General features: G+C 32.2%; 1 protein-coding gene across 7 annotated transcripts in view; it reads right to left on the bottom strand.

Moving 5' to 3' along the window:
- The window catches only part of SCN2A (sodium voltage-gated channel alpha subunit 2), a 155,728-nt gene that overhangs the window by 43,677 nt on the left and 92,451 nt on the right, over positions 1–19,600 (bottom strand). For all 7 annotated transcript variants that reach the window (XM_074303242.1, XM_074303241.1, XM_074303235.1 and 4 more), the window contains 3 exons: positions 17,687–17,860; positions 12,669–13,025; positions 9,766–10,245 (listed from right to left, as the gene is read on the bottom strand). In XM_074303242.1, the coding sequence (XP_074159343.1) occupies positions 9,766–10,245; positions 12,669–13,025; positions 17,687–17,860 (1,011 nt within the window). The remainder of the gene's footprint in view (positions 1–9,765; positions 10,246–12,668; positions 13,026–17,686; positions 17,861–19,600) is intronic.

Here is a 19,600-nt window from a genome sequence, read left to right on the forward strand (position 1 = left end):
TTATTCCCCATTACACTCTCTAATTGTCAATATTCTCAAGATTTTTTCCTCTATACTCTGTACCTTATTTATCTCTTCTTTTCCTATGGATATAACTCTGTTCTGATGACTCCCAGTCATATATCTAATCCAAGTCTTCAGACTAAAATTCAGTCTCATAACATTACTTGCTATTGAACCTTTCAAACTTGTATGTCATAAAGGCATCTTAAATTCAACATGACCAAAATGGAGTCTGTTACCTTTTTACCCAAACCCACTCCTCTTCCAAATTTTTCTTTTTCTACTGAAGGCCTCATCATCTCTTAAGTCTCCCAGGTTTAATTATCTTCAATTTTTCACTCTTCTTCATACCACATATCCAATAAACTCATCAAATCTTAAACATTTTTACCTTCACATATAATATCTCTCACAACTGACTGCTTATCTCTGCAATTACCACTTTTCACATAGATTATTATAACAACTTCCTAATTGGTCCTTTTGTCTCAAATCTCTCACCATTCCACTGCATCTTACATATTGATGCTAAAGTAATTTTCCTCAAGTGCAGACCTGACCATGTGACTTCCCTTTTGAACCAACTCCAGAAATTCCCCATTGCTTTGAGGATAAAATGTAAACTTTTCTGGTTAGCTATAAAAGCACTATTCAATCTAATCTCAACCTATCTTTCCAACCTCATTGAACATTATTCTCTCTCTCATGTCTGCACACTAATCAAAATGGCCTCTTCTATTTATTTCTTACATGTGACACTACATCTTTTATTTTTGTGCCTTTAAACTGGTCATCCCTCCAAGCCTGTTTGGCCTTACTCCTTATCTTTGCCTCTTTTTTTCCTATAAAACACAGTTTTATTTTTTCATGTCACATAATTCTAAATTTTCTATTTCTCTCTCTCTTTCTGTCTCTTGTTTCTCTGTGTCTGTCTGTCTGTCTGTCTGTCTCTCTCTCTATCTCTGTCTCTCTCTCTCTGTTGAAAAATAGATATGGAGATGCACACACATATCATTATCATCTATCTTTCTGCCATAAAGGTGTTAGAAGTTTCTTACTTATTTACAAGTACCATTTTCTCTAATTATTTGTTCCCCGGGGAAATTGTTTCCTTTAGGGATTATAGGATTAGAGTTTCTGCAGAGTTGTCTAGGAGGGCCAGGTTTAGCATTCAAATGGAGAAACCCCGGGGAATCCCTAGCCAACACAACCTTTCTATAGATCTCAAATTTCCCTTAAGTTTTTATTAAAGAATCATAGTATTATGAATTTAGAAATGGAAAAAACCCTATAAGTCAATTTCACTCTCCTCTGAGAGATGAAGAAGCTGAGATCCAGAGAGATTGGATGATTGAGCAGTGTTACATAGCTAATAAAATAAGTGGCAGAACTTTCTCCCAGATCTCTGAGTCCAAGCCCATGATCTTTCTTTGGAGGCTTTGTAGTCATTTCTGAGATAATGAGAAATGTAGAAATGTGGGTGCAAAAATTTAAGAGACAATAATCTTAGGAAATTAACTGAAAATAAGCAGCATCTTCTCTCTCTATCATCAGTTTCCTTGGATTTAGGAACCATCTCTAGATACAGATTACTCCCAAAATTTCATATGAAGTCCTCTTTTCTTTCCAGACTCCAAATCTTTGTTTGACATTATCTGGATAACTCAAAATTTCCAAAAATGAACTCATTGTCTTTCCTCTTGAATCTATACCTTCTAATTTCCCAAATTCCATAGTGGGCTTCATCACCTTTCTAGACACCCAGCTAACAAACTCACTCACTATCACAGTTTTTCACTCTCATCACTTCATTGGATCATTGCCAAATTTTGTCCATTTTTCCTTCTATGACATCTCTTACATGAATCATCTCTTTAGTTTTACTTATATTATAACTTAACTATTTCAGGCTTTCATTATATCTTTCCTAGACGAAACTTTCTAATTAGTCTCTTAGAACTCTTTGAATTAGAACTCTTTTGAGTCACTTCTTTTCCTCTTTGATCCATTTCTCATATAGCTGTCAAATTGATAATACCTGTTTAAGAAGCTTCAGGAAAGTGGCTTCTTTATTGCCTTTATGTTGAAGTACAAGCCACTCTCTCAGGCTTTAAAATAATTCACAATCTCAATCTCATTTCAGTTTATCTTTACATGCAGATAACACATTTCTCCTTTTCATTCAATCTTTGTTCTATTCAAGTAGGCTAACATTTTATTTCCTTTACACAAGATTGGATCTGCTGTGCCTCAAGTTATCTGCCATGTTTGGAATGTACTCTCTCTTGACCTTTGCCTCTTGTAATATGTAACGCTGTTAAATATTCAGCTCAAACACTACCACCTACATGAGACCTTTCCTAATTCTCTCTGTTGTATGAAATCATTTCATATTTATTCTCGATACATTCTATATTTATTTATGAATACATTCAGTAAAATGTCAACTGCTTTGAGAGTATGTATTTTTTTTTTTTTTTAGCATCTCTTCATAATCTGATTCTTGGCCATTTTTTCATATTGATTCCATATTATTTCTCCTCAAGTATTCTGTGTTCTGCCAATCTGCTTCCTTACTGCTCCCTGTACACAATGCTCAATATTTCAATTCTGTCTGCCTTTACATAGTCTGTCTCTATGCCTAGAATTCACTTATTCCTGATCCTAGACCTTTTCTTCAAAACAGCTCCATTTATTATGAAATTTTTCCTATTCTTCCAATTGCTAGTGTCTTCTTCCCCAAATTATTTTCTATTTTGCATCTTAGAAATCTAAAATGGTACAGTGAACAGAGATTTGGAAGGAATCAGGAAGACTCATCTTGCTGAGTTCAAATCTGGCCTCAGACACTAGACCTGGCAAGTCACTTAACACTGTTTACTTCAGATTTTTCATCTGTAAAATGGTGAAAAAGGAAATGGCAAACCATTCCAGTATCTTTGCCAAGAAAATTCCAAATGAGGTCATGAAGAGTTGAACACTATTAGACAACAATATTATTTTTGAATCTATTTTTAAAATAGCTATATGTCAGGGGTTTTTAATTAATTTTTTTCTAGCATGTCCCCCTCTGACCCTCCTTTTTGGCTTTCTAGTAAGGCTTATAGACTTCTTCTCAGAATAATGTTTTTAAATACACCAGATAAATACAAAAAGCTACAAAGTAAAAAAATTACAAAGTAGAAACAAAGACAAAAAATTGTCTTTACAATTATCATAATATTTTAAAAACAATGTCAAGGTTTATTGTCTTCTATTGTCTCCTCAATTAAACTTGAAGCTTCTTATTGACTGGACCATTTCACTTTTCTTTTCATCTCTACTGCCTATCTCAGGCATAAAATAGGTGCTAAATACACGTTTGTTAGATGACTGCATTGTCTAAAGCACAAAATGATATATTCATACCTAGAAGATATTTTGTTAATCCCTGAAGGGAGAGGAAAGAGTACCCAAAAGGTAGGGAATTAATTAACATTTCTTAACCCTTTCAAACACAAATTGTTAAATGAGATTTAGAGATAAGAGAATGGAGTTCGGAAAGGAGGGCTATATATATATGAATTTGAGAGTAAGCACTAAAAGTATTTTCATACACAAATGTTACTCACTAAAACAGAAAACAAATGAGCATATCAAATGGAAGGCCAAAGAAAGTGTTGTCCTTATTTTTCCCAAGATGTTATAAAGTAGGATCCTTCATTCAAAAAAAGAAAAAAAAAAAGAAATTTAAAAATAATAATAAACAACAATAAACAAATAAAAAAAATAATAAAATTGCAGGTGACTATTATAATTCTTAACTGAGTATAGGTTGAAATGCAGTGCTTGATTTAAAAACTGAAGATATCAATTATTTTAGTCTTGAGATGACTTGCAGATGTACTTACTGAGGGAACTGATAGATAAAAACAAAGGGAGAGAAGAAAATTTTTTTAGCATATAATTATTTTCCAGATGTTGAAGGAAATATTTTTATTTTAGGGAATATTTAATGATATTTACATCCTTGGGTCAGAAAATTAAAGGTATTCTTTAATTTTAATTTTTTCTAGACTTTTGATTTTTTTTTTTTTTCCAGAATAGGTTGTCATACATAATACGGAAACTTAGTTCCCAGATCAGCAACTAACTATAATTTATAGTCTTATAACTCATGGTCATGTAGCTAATATTGATTAAAACTAAGTTTTCCTGATTCCTAGGCAGGATTCTATCCATAATATTGCCCTGCCTTTAAATAATTTGTAAGTGGATTATTTTTTAAATGTTTAAGTATTTTCTGTCAAATGCCAAATAAACTGGTATTTATTCCTTAACTGTATTAACTGTATGTATTCCTTAATATGTACCAGCGTATGGAAACTGAAACTATCCTCTTGAGAACCATGTTTTAATTAATTTACATTTTCAAAGAATTATATCATCCTTTGAGCAGCTTGCATTAGTGTAAGGATTGTTTAAATTGGGAAATTATCTTGGAAAAAAATTGTCACTAAGTAGAAAATAGCTGAAGTTATAACAGCTTAGCTTTATTAGCAAAGTACATTTATTGAATTTTTTTAAAAAGTTGGGGCAGAGTAGGGAAAGGCATTTTTTCTCTGTATGTCTACTTTATAAAATATCTACATGTTTTTCTACGAGGCCTTTAAATAACTTCAAAACCCTGTAATGCTATAATAAAAAATAGATTATTAATAAAAGGCATGCACTTTGTTATTAAGTACAACTTTCTATTAAAGTCTACACAGAAAAATCAGCCTCTAAGTCACAGAATGTTAGAATTGTCAGTCTTGCCTGACCATGCTTATATGACAGCGTAGACAGCATCTGTGCATGTTTCTACTATACTGCCAATGGATGGGCAAGGAACACAGCTAAGGAGCATGCAGGCCAGTCAATAGTCAGGAAGAAGTGAGTATACATTTATAACTTGCTTAGGTAACCTGAGTAAATGTGGTGGTGGCACGTGCCTCTGTCTGGTTAAAAACCACCAGAGCTGCATTCTTGATTGCTCCAGCTTGATTCTACTCCTGTGAGAAGTAAGAATGGTAAGCAGTGAAGTTCATGATATGATATGGCTAAATTTTATACTGGAACAAAAAGGCATTCAAATATGACTTCAACACACATTTCCCAACACATCTCTTTTACTGAACTCTAAAAAATAGAGTATATATTCAATCACTACAAGCAAAAGGCATGAAAACAAATAATTTTAGATACAATGAATAGAGATGAAGAATATAAATGAACAAAAAAAATTGCTACTATTTACTATGGCTGAAATACTCTGGAATCTCATTCTAAAGCTGTCTTTGGTAGGGGACATGAGACCACCTGATATCCATGATTTTCCTCTAAGAAAATGGTTATGGTTCCTCAATAATTATACTCTCTTACATGGGTTCTAAGATAAGCCTCTCTTATATTAAACTCCACATTATCTCCTTTAATGTCTCTTTATGTATATGTGTTACTTGTATTTCTGTGCTTTATAGATATTTCATTGTTTTGTTTTGTTTTTATAAGTTAAAGGTTTGTGGCAACTGTGTTCAAGCATTTCCAATAGCATACCTTGTTTCTGTATTACAATCTGGCAACTCTTGCAAAAGTTCACCTCTTTTCAATACTATATTTGTTATGGTGATCTGTGATCAGTGATCTTTGAGTTACTTTCCAATTGTTTTGATGCATCACAAACTGTGCCCACTAAGATGGCCAACTTAATTGAGAAATATTGTCTTCTGATTGCTGCAGTGACTAGCATTTCCTCTGTCTCTCTCCCTTTCCAGGGGACTCCCTATTACCTGAAGTACAATATTAAAATTAGGCTATTTAATAACTCTACAATGACCTGGATCTAGGTGTCTGACTAAAAGGAAAAGTCAATCAATTTAGCAAACTTCATTGTGTCTTATTTTAAGAAAATTACCTCAGCTATCCCAACCTTCAGCAATCCTTAGCATCCAGGCATAAACATCCAGGAAAGACCCTCAGCTAGCAAAAAGATTACAATTGGCTGCAGGTTCATATGATGGTTAGCATTTTAAAATTAAAGTATGTATACTGCTTTTTTAGACATAATACTATTGAATACTTAATAGACTATAGCATAATGTAAACATTATTGTCATATGCACTGGGAAACTGAATAATTATTGTGATTCCTTTTATTGTGGCATTTGCTTTATTGTGGTGGTCTGGAACCAAACTTGCAATATCTCCAAGGAAATGCTGTAGTAAGATTCTAGTGTTGTATGCAAAAGCATCATATGCAGGATTAAAATAGATCTGAAACACATTCCAATTTTAATTCAAAAGTATTCCTCGAAGTATAACTTTTAGTGAAAGTATCCTAAAATGTATTCTTCAATAGTTAAAGATTACTCTAAAAAGCTGGAAGCAGGGACCATGATTTAAAACATATCCTGGCAAAAGTTATTTGTTATATATATATATGTGTATGTGTGTGTGTGTGTGTATATATATATTTAATTTTTTAAATACCATGGTAAAAACTACTGAAAATATTCTTGATCTTAACACATTAAAATACTGATCCCTTTTAAGATAATCCCCACTTTTCTTTTTCTTACTTTATTTTTAAACTTTTTTTTTTTTTTAGCTCTTTGGAAAGAAAGAGAAACCTACACCTCCTACCCAATATACCCAATAGAATGCTCATATCCTGCCACATTAGAGGCAGCCAGTTTCAGAAAACAAATTTTCTAAACATCTATTTCAGTTTTTCACTTTTTGCTATTATATGGAAGGCAGAATAAAGGAATAAGCAAATTTAAATTTACACCTACCTTTAAAAGATTTAATTTTTAAAAAAGTTATAAGTGAAAAATTTCTTCAAAATTTGCATTTTAACCATATTTCCTACCCAGAACAGATCCTTAATAATTTATACTGACTTGAATTAACAAGTATAGCAACACAGGAAGAAAAAGGAAAGAGAACTTTTAAGCAAGGTGGCTGGTTTGCACACTTCCAATAAGGAACCTATAGGTTAAACTCCCACAGTCAATTTCAACTGAATAGTAGCTTCCAAGTTATTTTACATAACATATGTGATTCTTTAAAAAAAAATGATGTTCAATCAAAAATCAAACATTTAAGTAAATAATCAGGAGAAACAGAGCTGAGTGTAGTTTTCCTAATTTCAAGCTACATCAAATTAGTGGGGCTGACTTCCATTAGATTGTAACCTACTTGAGGGCAGGGATTGTCTTTCTTTTTAATTGTATATCCAGCTCTTAAGCCATAGTAGGTGCTTAATAAATGTTTATTGGATTTTATTGCATTGGGCTAGCTGAGCAAAAAGTAATATGATATTTTGGACCAAAGAAGACCAACAAATACTAAGGCTGTTAATTAAACTTACTTTATCTTTCAAAGGAAGTACACTTGAACAGTTTCATTAGGTGGCAGGAACTTTTAAAATGTTTAATTGTGTGAGAACATCCAGTTTGGTTTGAATATCTTGAAACATGAATATGCATGAAACAAAAATCAACTTTACTTACTAAAAGAGAATATATGTGCTATTGGGGAGGATACATATATTTTTCCATTTTAATAATCATATATTGCTGATTAATTTTCATACAATTGAATTTCACTGTGGAAGATTGATTTTAGTCTCTGCAACCGAACACAAATATTAAAAGTCAGAAATTGGTCCCATTTTTTTTTTTTTCTTTAAGCATGGTCCATATGATAACCAAATGAAAAGGCTGGGGTTCCTAATTTTTGTGTGTGTCATGGACTCATTTGGTAATTTACTGAAGTCTAAAGACCTTGTCTTTAGAATAATGTTTTTAAATGCATAAACTATAATATATAGGATTACAAAAGAAACAAGTATAATGAAATAGTTATCAAAATATGTTTTTTAAAAGTTCAGAGACCTGAGAATAAAAACATTTATTTTAGATGACCACTATATTTAAAAATAACGTTCTTCATATCAGCAGCTGTTTTTCTAGGCTACAATATTGGTACATTTTCATAAATTATCTCAGCAATGTTAGCAATCTCCACTGTTTATATTTTATAGAAGCACTTAAATTAAAAAGGTTATTTCTTTCCTTTCTCCTTTTCTTTATCCCTTCCTTCATTCCTTCCTTCCCTCCCCCTCTCTCTCTCTCTCTCTCTCTCTCTCTCTCTCTCTCTCTCTCTCTCTCTCTCTCTCTCTCTCTCTCTCTCTCTCTGTTTCTCTCTATCTCTTTCTCTATCCTTCCTTTTTTTGTTTGTTTAAAAATTCCACACTACTAGTGGCATTTAATGGTGATATCATAACCCTGATCACTTCATAAACCCTGTTTTCATCAAAAACAAAAGCTCATATTTTAAGTATCAATTGTGTTTACAAATGAACTGTCTGGTCAATGCTTTAAAATATTGTCATTGCAATGTACAGAGTTGAAATTCATTTCTTATCAGTACAGTTTTCATTTTATCATCACATAACAGTTGGGCTAATAGGGACAATGTGTGGAGTGTGTGTGTGTGTGTGTGTGTGTGTGTGTGTGTGTGTGTGTGTGTAGGCTAGATTCCTTACATTAAAAAGAAATTCAGATTTGTTTTTCCTCTTATTGTCCATGTAGTTCTCAAGAAATCCTAAATGATAATTAGGCTCTATGCATTAAAATTTTATTGAAACAAGTACAATAAAACATTTTCTATTTTACCTTCATTAAATAGTGTAGTGATGACTCAGGGTGCATCAAAGAACATAGGAGACCATTATTGCTAATCAAAGGTATCGCTAATTTTTTTCTGCAGAAAAGCAAGAAAGGAAATGAAAAACCAAAAGTAAATTTGAACCAATCAGGTTTGTTAGTTACTTTTTTGTGAGCCTTCCTGTGTTTTTGAATTTGATAGTGAAGTAATTTTTAATATTTTATCTTTAAATTTTAACTTATCTTTAAAGTGTCCCCCTCTTCTTCACATATTCTCCCTTTTCCAGTAGGAACTGACTTGATCTAAAAATTAATGATTATGTGCCTTCAAAGACCTCTGACTTAAAATATTCCTATTATAAAATAGATACTACAAGTTTTATGGGAAAATTTTCCCTTTCCCCAATTACCCTTTTGATAAAATATAAGACAAAATGTAAATGTTAAGTTCAAAATCCAAACCTGACTTTAGTTAGCCAAGGCTGACAATATTAAGTCATAAGATCAGCCATTTAACATTCAGTGAATCCACATTGAAATCAAATGCAATCACTTTATAGCAATGATTTTTGAAGAGATGAGGATGTAATATCCCTAGAGATCCAATTACTTTTTCATCAAAGATTTTTCCATTACATTTAAAGACACTTAAGACACATAAACTAAGAGGTACTATTATGGGAAGGATTTCTATTTTAGTATTATTCCAACCACAGATATTTAGTATATCAGTAGAAACCTTTTATAGAGCATTATTGTTAACCACAAGATTAAAAACAAACAAAACAAAACAAAACAAAAGAAACCCATAAGATGGAAAATTCAACATTATTTCATAAGTATCATAAAACATCCAAAATTATGATTATTTGATAGAAATAACAAATTACCAGGATCTTTGATACTGAAGTGAAACTTACATATCAATCATTAGTCTTGCATAGTTGATAGAGATTACTTCTTTTTTCAGTAAAAAGAAAACAAAAAACAAACTTAGATTTAGCATTGTCCAACAACATAAAAAAGTTTAAAAAAATACCAACATATTTCTTAATTCTAAAAGCCCTACCTCTTTGCTTTCCTCTAGATCTGATTCACTGCTGAATTCTTCTGTATTCAAATTCTCAAAGTCAGATTCTCCAACAGCAATTGGTACTGTTACAGTGAGGCTGGGGTTATTTATGAATGACATGTAGTCACTTTCATCAATAACATATTTTTCAACACTGCTGCCTATTCCACTGGTTGTTCCATTCCCATCTTTAAGGTAATTCAGATCTTTGCCTATTTCTACTGTGGTATGGTTAGAAATACAGCTGTCTTTCTTATTGTTTAGATCCTCGAGTGGTTTGATTTCATCCAAAGCTTTCTGTTTTCTAACAAAGGCTTTCTGGATAAATTCACGTAATTTTCTTTTCACATAATCTATTCCCTTCTGCATCCTTCCCACAGCAATCTGAAGATTATTCATTTCATTATCATCATCTGTGGCAGCAAGGTTGTCTGAACTAAAGGAGCTCAGTAGCAAGGCTAGAAACAGGTTCAATACCTAAAATGCAATAAGAAAACAGGAATCAGAAAGTCCAATTGTTTCCAGTACAATTAAATATGATATTTCTAACACAATGATTGTGTCAACAGCTATTTTCTGTGATCCATGTTAGATTATCTTGCTAAAACAATTGCAAATACTTCACTTATATCAAAGCATAGAACTCTGATAAAATATAAAACAAAATTTAAATATTAAAGTCAAGATCTTTAGCAAAGACTGACAATTTTAAGTCATGAAATTGGCCATCTCAGTATGATTTTCAATGAATTCATATTGAAACCATATGCATTCACATTTTATCAGTGACTTCTGAGGAGTCAAAATTATTAGCAATATCCCTAGAGACATGAGAAGTTGGTTTTTGTTGAATATTAATTTCTAAACAATTTTATTATATTCAGTTTCTATGTAAGATACAAATAAAACATATTTAAGGTATGTAATTTTTATTATTATAAAAATCAGACTTCTATGTTTTATATAAAACATTGTTATAAAATACACAAAAGTATGAAAAGAAGGATAAAATTAAAATGATTGTTTAGTATTATCTTTAGTGTCTAATTTTAATTTTGTATGATAATCAAGATAAAATCCATGGGCTAACTTCCCTAGGAAACTATATTTCTCTTATCAATTTGACATATAAATATAAAGATATATTAATTGGAGAGGTAAGTTTGATTTTTAGCAAACTTATATTTTCTATTATGTGATCAGTATTTTCCTCTTCAAGTTCATCTTACATATATCATTGCCAGTCAGTTCCCTAAAGTACTGTCCTTTTAAAGTTATTTCACTAATCAAAAAACTTCAGTAGTTTCTCATTACTTAATTGGATCTGTATTTTTTTTTTTTTTATCAATTTTAGATTCCCTCCAACTCATTCATATTTTCCCATACTACATGACTCTTATCCATGTCCTCTTATAAGTTTTACATAAAAAGTTCAACCCAATGTTCTAGAGGCTTTCCTTGCCTTTTTCTAATATCTTAAAAAAACAAAACAAAACTGAAATATACTACTCTGACCATGTGACTAACTCATCTGTTTTGACTACATATTTTCCTAAAGACATCTTCTTTTGAAATTTTTTTTTGTTATATGTTGTAGCCTGCTTACAACCACCCCATTCTTTAAAGGGAAAAAAAAGTTTGGACTTAAGGGATCTTTCATTCAAGTCTGTCACAATCTGATCTGTCTTCTACTACTTTTCAAACAATTTTTGTTGTTTATTTTACATATATATAACAATTATTTGTCAAATTAATAATAGCTAAGGTTCATAATTATGATAATTTTTCTTCTAAATTCAAAATGCATTTCATTTACAGGGAAAGTATTTTGGCTTTTAAATTCTTTTTCAATTAACAAAAATTATTTTTTTCACCTTTTCCCACCTTCTCACTATTAAAAAATAAAAACAAAAACATTGTAACAAATATACATCAAAAAATAAAAACAAAAACCAAATTCCTACATTATCCATGTTCAAAAAATATATGTCTCCTTCTTCACCCTGAATCCATCACTTTTCTGTTAAAAGCTGGGCAACATGCTTCATCATCATTGATTTCTGGAATCATGGTTGGTCACTGTGTTGATCAAACTCTTAGGTTTTTCTAGGTTTGTTTTAGTGTTCTTATTACTGTCTAAATTGTTCTCCTTATCCTGTTCACCTCTCTCTGGATTAGTTCATCCAAATATTTCCAGGTTTCAAAGAAATTGAGAGACTGTATCTTCATATATGTATTCCACTCTCCTACCCCTTCCACTCCCAACATATTTATTTCTCTATTGACAAAAGATACTTTGATGGAAAACAAGTTTTTAATAACCAAATGCCTTGCATGCTTTTAAAAGTATGCCTTCTCAAGAAGGGGAAGGAGAAGGAATGAGGGAGAGAATTTGAACTCAATTTCTTTTTTGAATTGCCAAAAATTGTTTTTACCTTATTTAGGAAAAAAAGCAAAATATTTAATAAAAATGTGAGAAGATGAATTTCCGCCATTTCATTATAGCTTTTGAACTCTGCGATAGCAGGAAACCTAGATTTGAAACATTTCAAACTCATGCTTGTGAGCATATGTGACAACTTAGCACAGAATCTATAAGAGAAAACTAAAAGTGATATTTACACAAAACAAAAAATGATCATTACAAATGGAGGAGGGAATTCAGGAACTATTGGTTCAAATGCTATTTCTGGGTTTTCTGTGGACTTCAATTATCCAAGCTATTCCTGTCCTCTTTTTATGAATAATTGAACACTGGCTGTGGTATTTTCCACTGTAATGTAAAACCAACCATATAAAATATTAATTTCCCTTCCTAAAAGGGTAGTTGAGTCATGCATCTTTCTTAATAGTGGATATCATTTGAGGTTTTAAAACAATGAAGAAATACATCTACATACCACTAGATTTCCAATCACCATGACCATCATGAAGACAGTAAGACACATGGTTTGGCCTGCCACCTCCATACAGTCCCACATGGTCTCTATCCATTCTCCACACAGCACCCGGAACACAATCAGGAAGGAATGGAAGAAGTCATGCATGTGCCAGCGTGGCAGTTCACAGTCATTGGAGATCTTGCAGACACATTCTTTGTAGCTCTTGCCAAAGAGCTGCATGCCGACCACAGCAAAAATGAAGACAATGATGGCCAGTACCAAGGTCAGGTTTCCCAGAGCCCCGACTGAGTTACCGATGATCTTTATCAACATGTTCAGTGTGGGCCAAGATTTTGCCAACTTGAAAACTCGAAGCTAAGGGGAAAAAAGCATTAAAAAAAAAAAAAAAAAAAAAAAAAAAAGCTGTTACTGTGACTAATGAAGTTCTGTTCCTCACTCATATTTAGCTCTTTTGGGAAATGGATTATTGGTATGCTTTCCCATTAGTGGCTACTGAATATATTACCTCGGTTCCTTGTCTATTTCCTGTTATTTTGGTCCACGTACTGAAAAGAAACAAGGTGCTGTAGAAAACTTAGTAGATTTATAGTCAGGAGAGAGCTGGGTTTGAATTCTGCCCCTTACACTTAATGATTTTGAGATCACAGGAAAGTCAGTTATTCACTTTCAGTCTCAGTTTTTTCTTCTGTAAAATGGGAATAGTAGTACTTACCTTATAGTTTTGTTGAAGGATCAGTCGAGAGAATGAAATACTTTACAAATCTTTATATATATATATATTATATATATTACATATACATATATATTTATAATATTTGTGTATATGCATATATATACATGAAAGTTTATTTCTGAAGTAATTATGGTGTTTGAAGTATGAAGTAATATCTACTATTTTAATAATTTCAATATTTTTTCAATACTATTTCGATTTCAGCAGCAGTCTATAATGAGCATACTTCTTTGGTGACAGAACAATGTTGCTTTATATTAACATGAGAAACCCAGTAGCTTGCTAGACCTCCTTGCTTTTACATTTCCATTCAGCTATGTTATCTTCCTCTTAAATCCTTCCCTTCCTCTTTCTTCCTATTCCAACAGGCCATGTATCTCTATCCTTTGGAACCTCTGCTATAATTTTTAAAAAATCCTTTTCATATACAACTATTTCCTCTTATGCTCTTTCAGTTATCTTGAACTCTCATAAACTTTGCACCATCAGGAGATGCCTCTCTTACTACCATCTAAAAGAGATTGATCATCTTATGCCCCTGACATATTGGACCAGGAGGAAGAAGAGGAAAAATAATATTATGTGCTCCTCATTGACATTTTCAAAACTTAATCCTACCAATATCACACAGGAGCCTTTTCTCCACTAAAGGTCTTTATATCTCTTTATAATATCTGACCCAAATCCTTAATGTAATAGATTTGCCTTCTTTCTCAAGGAACTGAGTATCTGGCTCACTCTTCTTCCCACTGCCTCTTCTGTTTTTATATTTTAGAACTTCAGTAAAAATGTTGATGTTCCCTCCTTCAATAACCTACCAATTATTTTTTACTTCTATGACCTACATTTTCAGCTCCACCTCAATTATTCAGGAGTAGCCATAGGTTATATCTCATTGCCACCTATAGCTATGCCAACTACAGAATCATGAACTCTGATATTCACTTCTATGATCATAAGTATTCTTATTTTCCCTCACCCCTCTGCCTCATTTCTCCTAAACCTTTTCTCTGAACTCAATGCAATCTTCATTTTCTCCATCCCTTTCTGTTCTTCTAAAGCATCACCCTTGCTTTCTTCCTTTTACATTCTTAATCCATTTAATCTATTTGCATCTGTACTGTTTGTTCCTTGATCTTGGATCCATCACTTGCTCTAATGACTCTCAAGCCTTTCCAATTCTCAGCCATGGGTTACTTCCCATCATCCACCTTTTCTGTTCCTACTCCAGTATTGCTTAACGTCACCAAATGAAGTTATATAACAGTGTTAAATGGATTTATGATAAATTTATATTTTTTAATGTCAACTGCTACCACAGAAGAATGCTTTTATTTTTCTTGTGTCTTTATTTTATTACAAGCACCAGCTGTTCCAAACATTAGTCTTCTCTTCTCGAGTTATCAACAACAATCTCCCTGCCCCCCAAACAAAATACCTGCCACCTACTTTACCAAGAAATCAAGGACATTTAGCATTCTCATTTGTACTTTACTCAGCACTTCAAAAGTTCTCTATATGGCCCCTTTATCTCCTCTCTTAAGGTCCCTGAAGAAGAGGTGGCCGTTCTATTTGCCAAGACTAAGCTTTATTATACTAGTGCCTTTGATTTCATGTCCCCCTTCTCCTTTGAGAGCTTTCTTTTTCTCTCTTTTCCTCACGCTCTTCCATCTTTAATCTCTCCTTGTTTACTGGATTCATTCCTCACAAATATTATCTCCCTACTTAAAAGCAAAAACATGAGAGAAATCCTTCACTTGACAGCCATTTCAGAAAGTATTATTCTTTATCCTCCATTTCATAGTCAACTTGTGGCAAAGTTGGTTAGACTCATGACTCCCACTTCTTTCTTACTCAATTACTCCTCAATTCTGGGTAATCTTGTTTCTGACTCTTGACTAAAATGGCTCTCTGCTAAGTTATTAATGATCTCTCAACTGAGATCAGATGGCCTCTTTCCTGTATGCTCCATAGCATCATATATTTTTGACTTCCTTGTGAATATTCTTTCCTTGACTTAAGCCTTTCTGACAACATTTTTTGGTTCTTCTCCTCCCTATCTGATTGCTCCTTCTCAGCCCCATTTACTGGCTCATCATCCACCTCTGGATTTTTATCCATCTCTTATCTCTTCAAATATGAATATCTTTCTAGGTTCTCTCCTAGGCTCTCCTGTGTTTTCTTTCTATACATGCTTCCTTGGTGAGTTTATCTGCTCCCATGGCTTAGATCCTTTGCAGATGATTCCCAAAACTCTATTTTTAAACAATAATCTCACTCAGAACATCTAGTTCTATTTCTCCAATTGCATAATAAATATCCCAACTTTTCTGTTCAAATAACCAAAGTTTACAACTCTACAACTTAGGAGTTATCCCTAATTCTTCTGACTTCATAATCCAATCAGCTTTCAAATTTTGTTGATTGTACCTCTACAACATTTCTCACATCTAATTACTCTTCCCTATTTCAGGATTCTATAATTTCATCTGTACTGAGAGCTAAAACATAACTCCCAAATCCATATCTTTTCTAAACTTCTTTCTTCATGACAAAAGTACTATCATTCTTCCATTCACCCAGATTCATAACTAGAAGTTATCTTCAATACCTAACTTTCCTTTATCCTAAATATATACTTTGTTTTCAAATCTTATTGTTTCTACCTCCACAAAATCTCTTGCATAAATCCCCTTATTTCCACTCAATGTAGCTTAGGCCATTATCATTTCTCATGTGGAATATTGCAATGTCTTCCTAATTTGTCTCCTTACTAAAAGTATCTCTCTTCAATCCATCTTCTACATAGATAGCAAGGTAATTTTCCTAAAATGCTGGTTTGAGCAAATCAGTTCCCCATTTCCTATCTCAATAAACTCCAGTAGCTCCCTACTATCACTAGGATACAATATAAAGTTTATCTGTTTGACATTTAAATTCTTAAAGGCCCAACTGCATTCTATATTTCCTGCATTGAAACCAGAAGAGGATTTGATGAATTTGTGATCAATAAAGGAATTCCTGCACAATCTGGAAATGACTAAAAAGTTCAGTCATGTGTATTTTAAAGCTTGTTTACTAATTATTTCTCAGATCTAGAAATGTTAAAAAAATATTAAAATGTAAATGACAGAAGGTAAAATACAAATAATTTTAAATCCATAAGAAAGTCTCAGATATACTTTGTTTTAATTTCCAGCTATATTTTCCAAAAGTTTCATTTTACTAAAGGATTAATATCTATATATCCCTACTTTGTCAGGATATTTTTTCAATAACTTAGTCAACTATTAGAAGTATATAAATTGCTACCTACCATTATGTTAGAGACTTTGTATTAGCTCTTTCAGATCACTAAAGTATCATTTACAATTAAGTAACAGCAATCATTTTTTTTCTTTCATAAATGTTAGAAGGATCAGTTTAATGTTGAATCATATGTATATCAAATATCTATCAAAGTTAAGTTAGTCCTAGAAAATAATTTACACACTAAAAATATTTGGCTGAATATGTGATTTACTAGTTTCATCCTAGTAACTATTCCCCAACTCAGTATAGTGAATTTATACTCTTAAAATCAAATCAACCAATTATTTAGCCATAGGAGATAGGCAACAATCATTTCTAAATTGAGCTAGAATTCTTTTATTACACTTCAATTCCCTATCTTCTCTTCTGGCTTCAGGTTCTCTTTCCAGTTAATTTTCAAATAAGAGCCACCATATTCTGGAGAAAAGAACAACAGAAACCTTCATTTTAACAACAAAACAATGGGGGGTGGAATTTAAATTGATCTTGCCACTAGAATTTGAAACCAATTGTCTTAAAGATAAAATATGCACAAGAACATTGTTTATCTTACAGAACCAAGAAATTTAGAAAAAAAATTTACAAAAATCTACCCTTCATAAAATCCACAAACATCTGATGAGAATTCTGGAGGCATAATTAATTTAATGACTTCTTCCTCCCTCCATTATTAAGAGGCCCATAAACTAAGCCATTCTTTTAAATACAAAAGAAAAATATAATTTTCTAAAATGAAAAAAAAAATCCCACTGAAGTTCATCTGAGAATTTTTAACTATATACTTATAGAAAATAAAGCTATAGGTAACAGCTATTAGTGAAGTTCAATTTTTCATCTTATGATAGACATTTTAATATTCTATATAGAACATCACTGCCTAAAAGTAAAGATCCATTAATAATAAAATTATATAAACATTAAAAATATAACACAATCTTTTGTCACCATTAAATATAAGCAATTCATTTACCAGTCTGAATGATCTGAGTACAGAAAGTCCTTCTACATTTGCCAGGCCAAGCTCCATTAAACTAAGGCTGACAATTAAACCGTCAAAAATATTCCAGCCTTCTTGGAAATAATAATAGGGGTCCATGGCAATTATCTTGAGAAACATTTCTGCTGTGAAGATTCCAGTAAAAACCTAAGAGAAAAATGTAAATTACTACATTAATATCATTGAAAGCCTTTCAAAATTACAAATGTTCTGAAATTACAATAGACACATAATATATGTATTTTTAAAAATAGCACAGTACCTATTTATGAATGTACATTGAATTATATGGATTCAAATATGAGCCTGAAAAATCCAATTAGTATTTTGAAATACTCTTAAGTTTATCAAGTGAAAAGTGAGATAAACAGAGTAGTTTACTAAGTAGAGTACTACCCTCTGGGAGCTTGGAAGACCTGCATTCAAGACCTGCCATTCTCTGTGATCAAGTCACCTGACCTCTCACGGCTCCAGGCAATTTTCTAAAACCAAAATTTGAACAAAAGGTGCTAATTTGCATTGATAGAGAATTTCTCTCCACCAGTGTTCCTTTCTCCCTGGGATCCCAGTATATTGACAAAATCACAGGTCTGACAGAAAAAAAGGGAAAAATTTAAAAAGCAAACTATTAACTATTAACCAAAAAATCAAACTATTAATAGAAAGGACAGTCAATTTGTCCTTTACTTAGTTTAATGTTTCAATTAAATTTGTCTTTTTGTTCCTCATACATGAGGAATTTCATTACTTATCTCCATGCTTTTGGACAGACCATTTGTCTTAACATTCCTTTCTCATATCGTCCTCTAGAGAGAGAGGTAGGTGGTGTAGTGGATAGAGCTCTGGGTCTGAAGTCAAGAAGATCTGAGTTCAAAACCAGTATTATATACTTTCTAGCTTTGTGATCTTGGGCATTTAACTTCCATTTGCCTCAGCTTCCTTAACTGTAAAATGGGAATAATAATAGCACCTAATTCTCAGAGTTTTGTGAGGATCAAATGAGAAAATATTAATAAAGTGCACATTGTATGGCACATTTAATATTTCTTTTCCTCCCTTCTTCCTTCTTTCTCTCTCTCCTTCTCTCCTTCCTTCCTTCCTTCCTTCCTTCCTTCCTTCCTTCCTTCCTTCCTTCCTTCCTTCCTTCCTTCCTTCCTTCCTTCCTTCCTTCCTTCCTTCCTTCCTTCCTTATCACCGTGGTATTCCCCCTTGTGTTATTGTCCTCCATGTCCTTCCTTAAGTTCACCATAAGTGGTCAAGTCAAAATATTAAAGATCTTCCTCATATTTTCTTAATATTATGAAGGTATCAATCGAGTAATGGACTAGTCATCAGTTATCTATCTAGCAACAAATGTATAAATTGTGTAAATGGCTAATCCAACTGCATATCTGAATAATGAACGCTATTCCTTTACAGACATTTAGCCAAGTTTTTTTGAGTGATTATGAATCTTATTTAGGAGACATTCTAGTGTTCCATATGCTATCAACACAATGTCATCTGTCAACATGAATAATTGGAGGACCTAAGCATCAGTTGAGATTTTTTTCTACCATTAAGATTCTGCATTATATATATAGTATAGATATAGATAGATAGCACATATAAGCCTATTTCATATTTTGCTTGATGTAAGCAATCAGAGGATACATTAAATTAAGATTTTCTTTCCTATTGTTTCTTTTAAAGTATCTTGTTTATTTTTGGTATATGTATGAGAAATATCTTGTGAAGGAGAACCTTTAGAGTAACGATGACTATTGAATCAAATGATATTTATAATTGACAAAAATCAAAAGATGCAGTCTATTATGAAGTATCACTTGCAAAACCAGACTATTACCTTCTGAAACTTCATTGATGTGCCATCAATATGCATATAGC

The sequence above is a fragment of the Sminthopsis crassicaudata genome, chromosome 3 (assembly GCF_048593235.1).
Source record: "Sminthopsis crassicaudata isolate SCR6 chromosome 3, ASM4859323v1, whole genome shotgun sequence".
NCBI classification, from domain to species: Eukaryota; Metazoa; Chordata; class Mammalia; order Dasyuromorphia; family Dasyuridae; genus Sminthopsis; species Sminthopsis crassicaudata.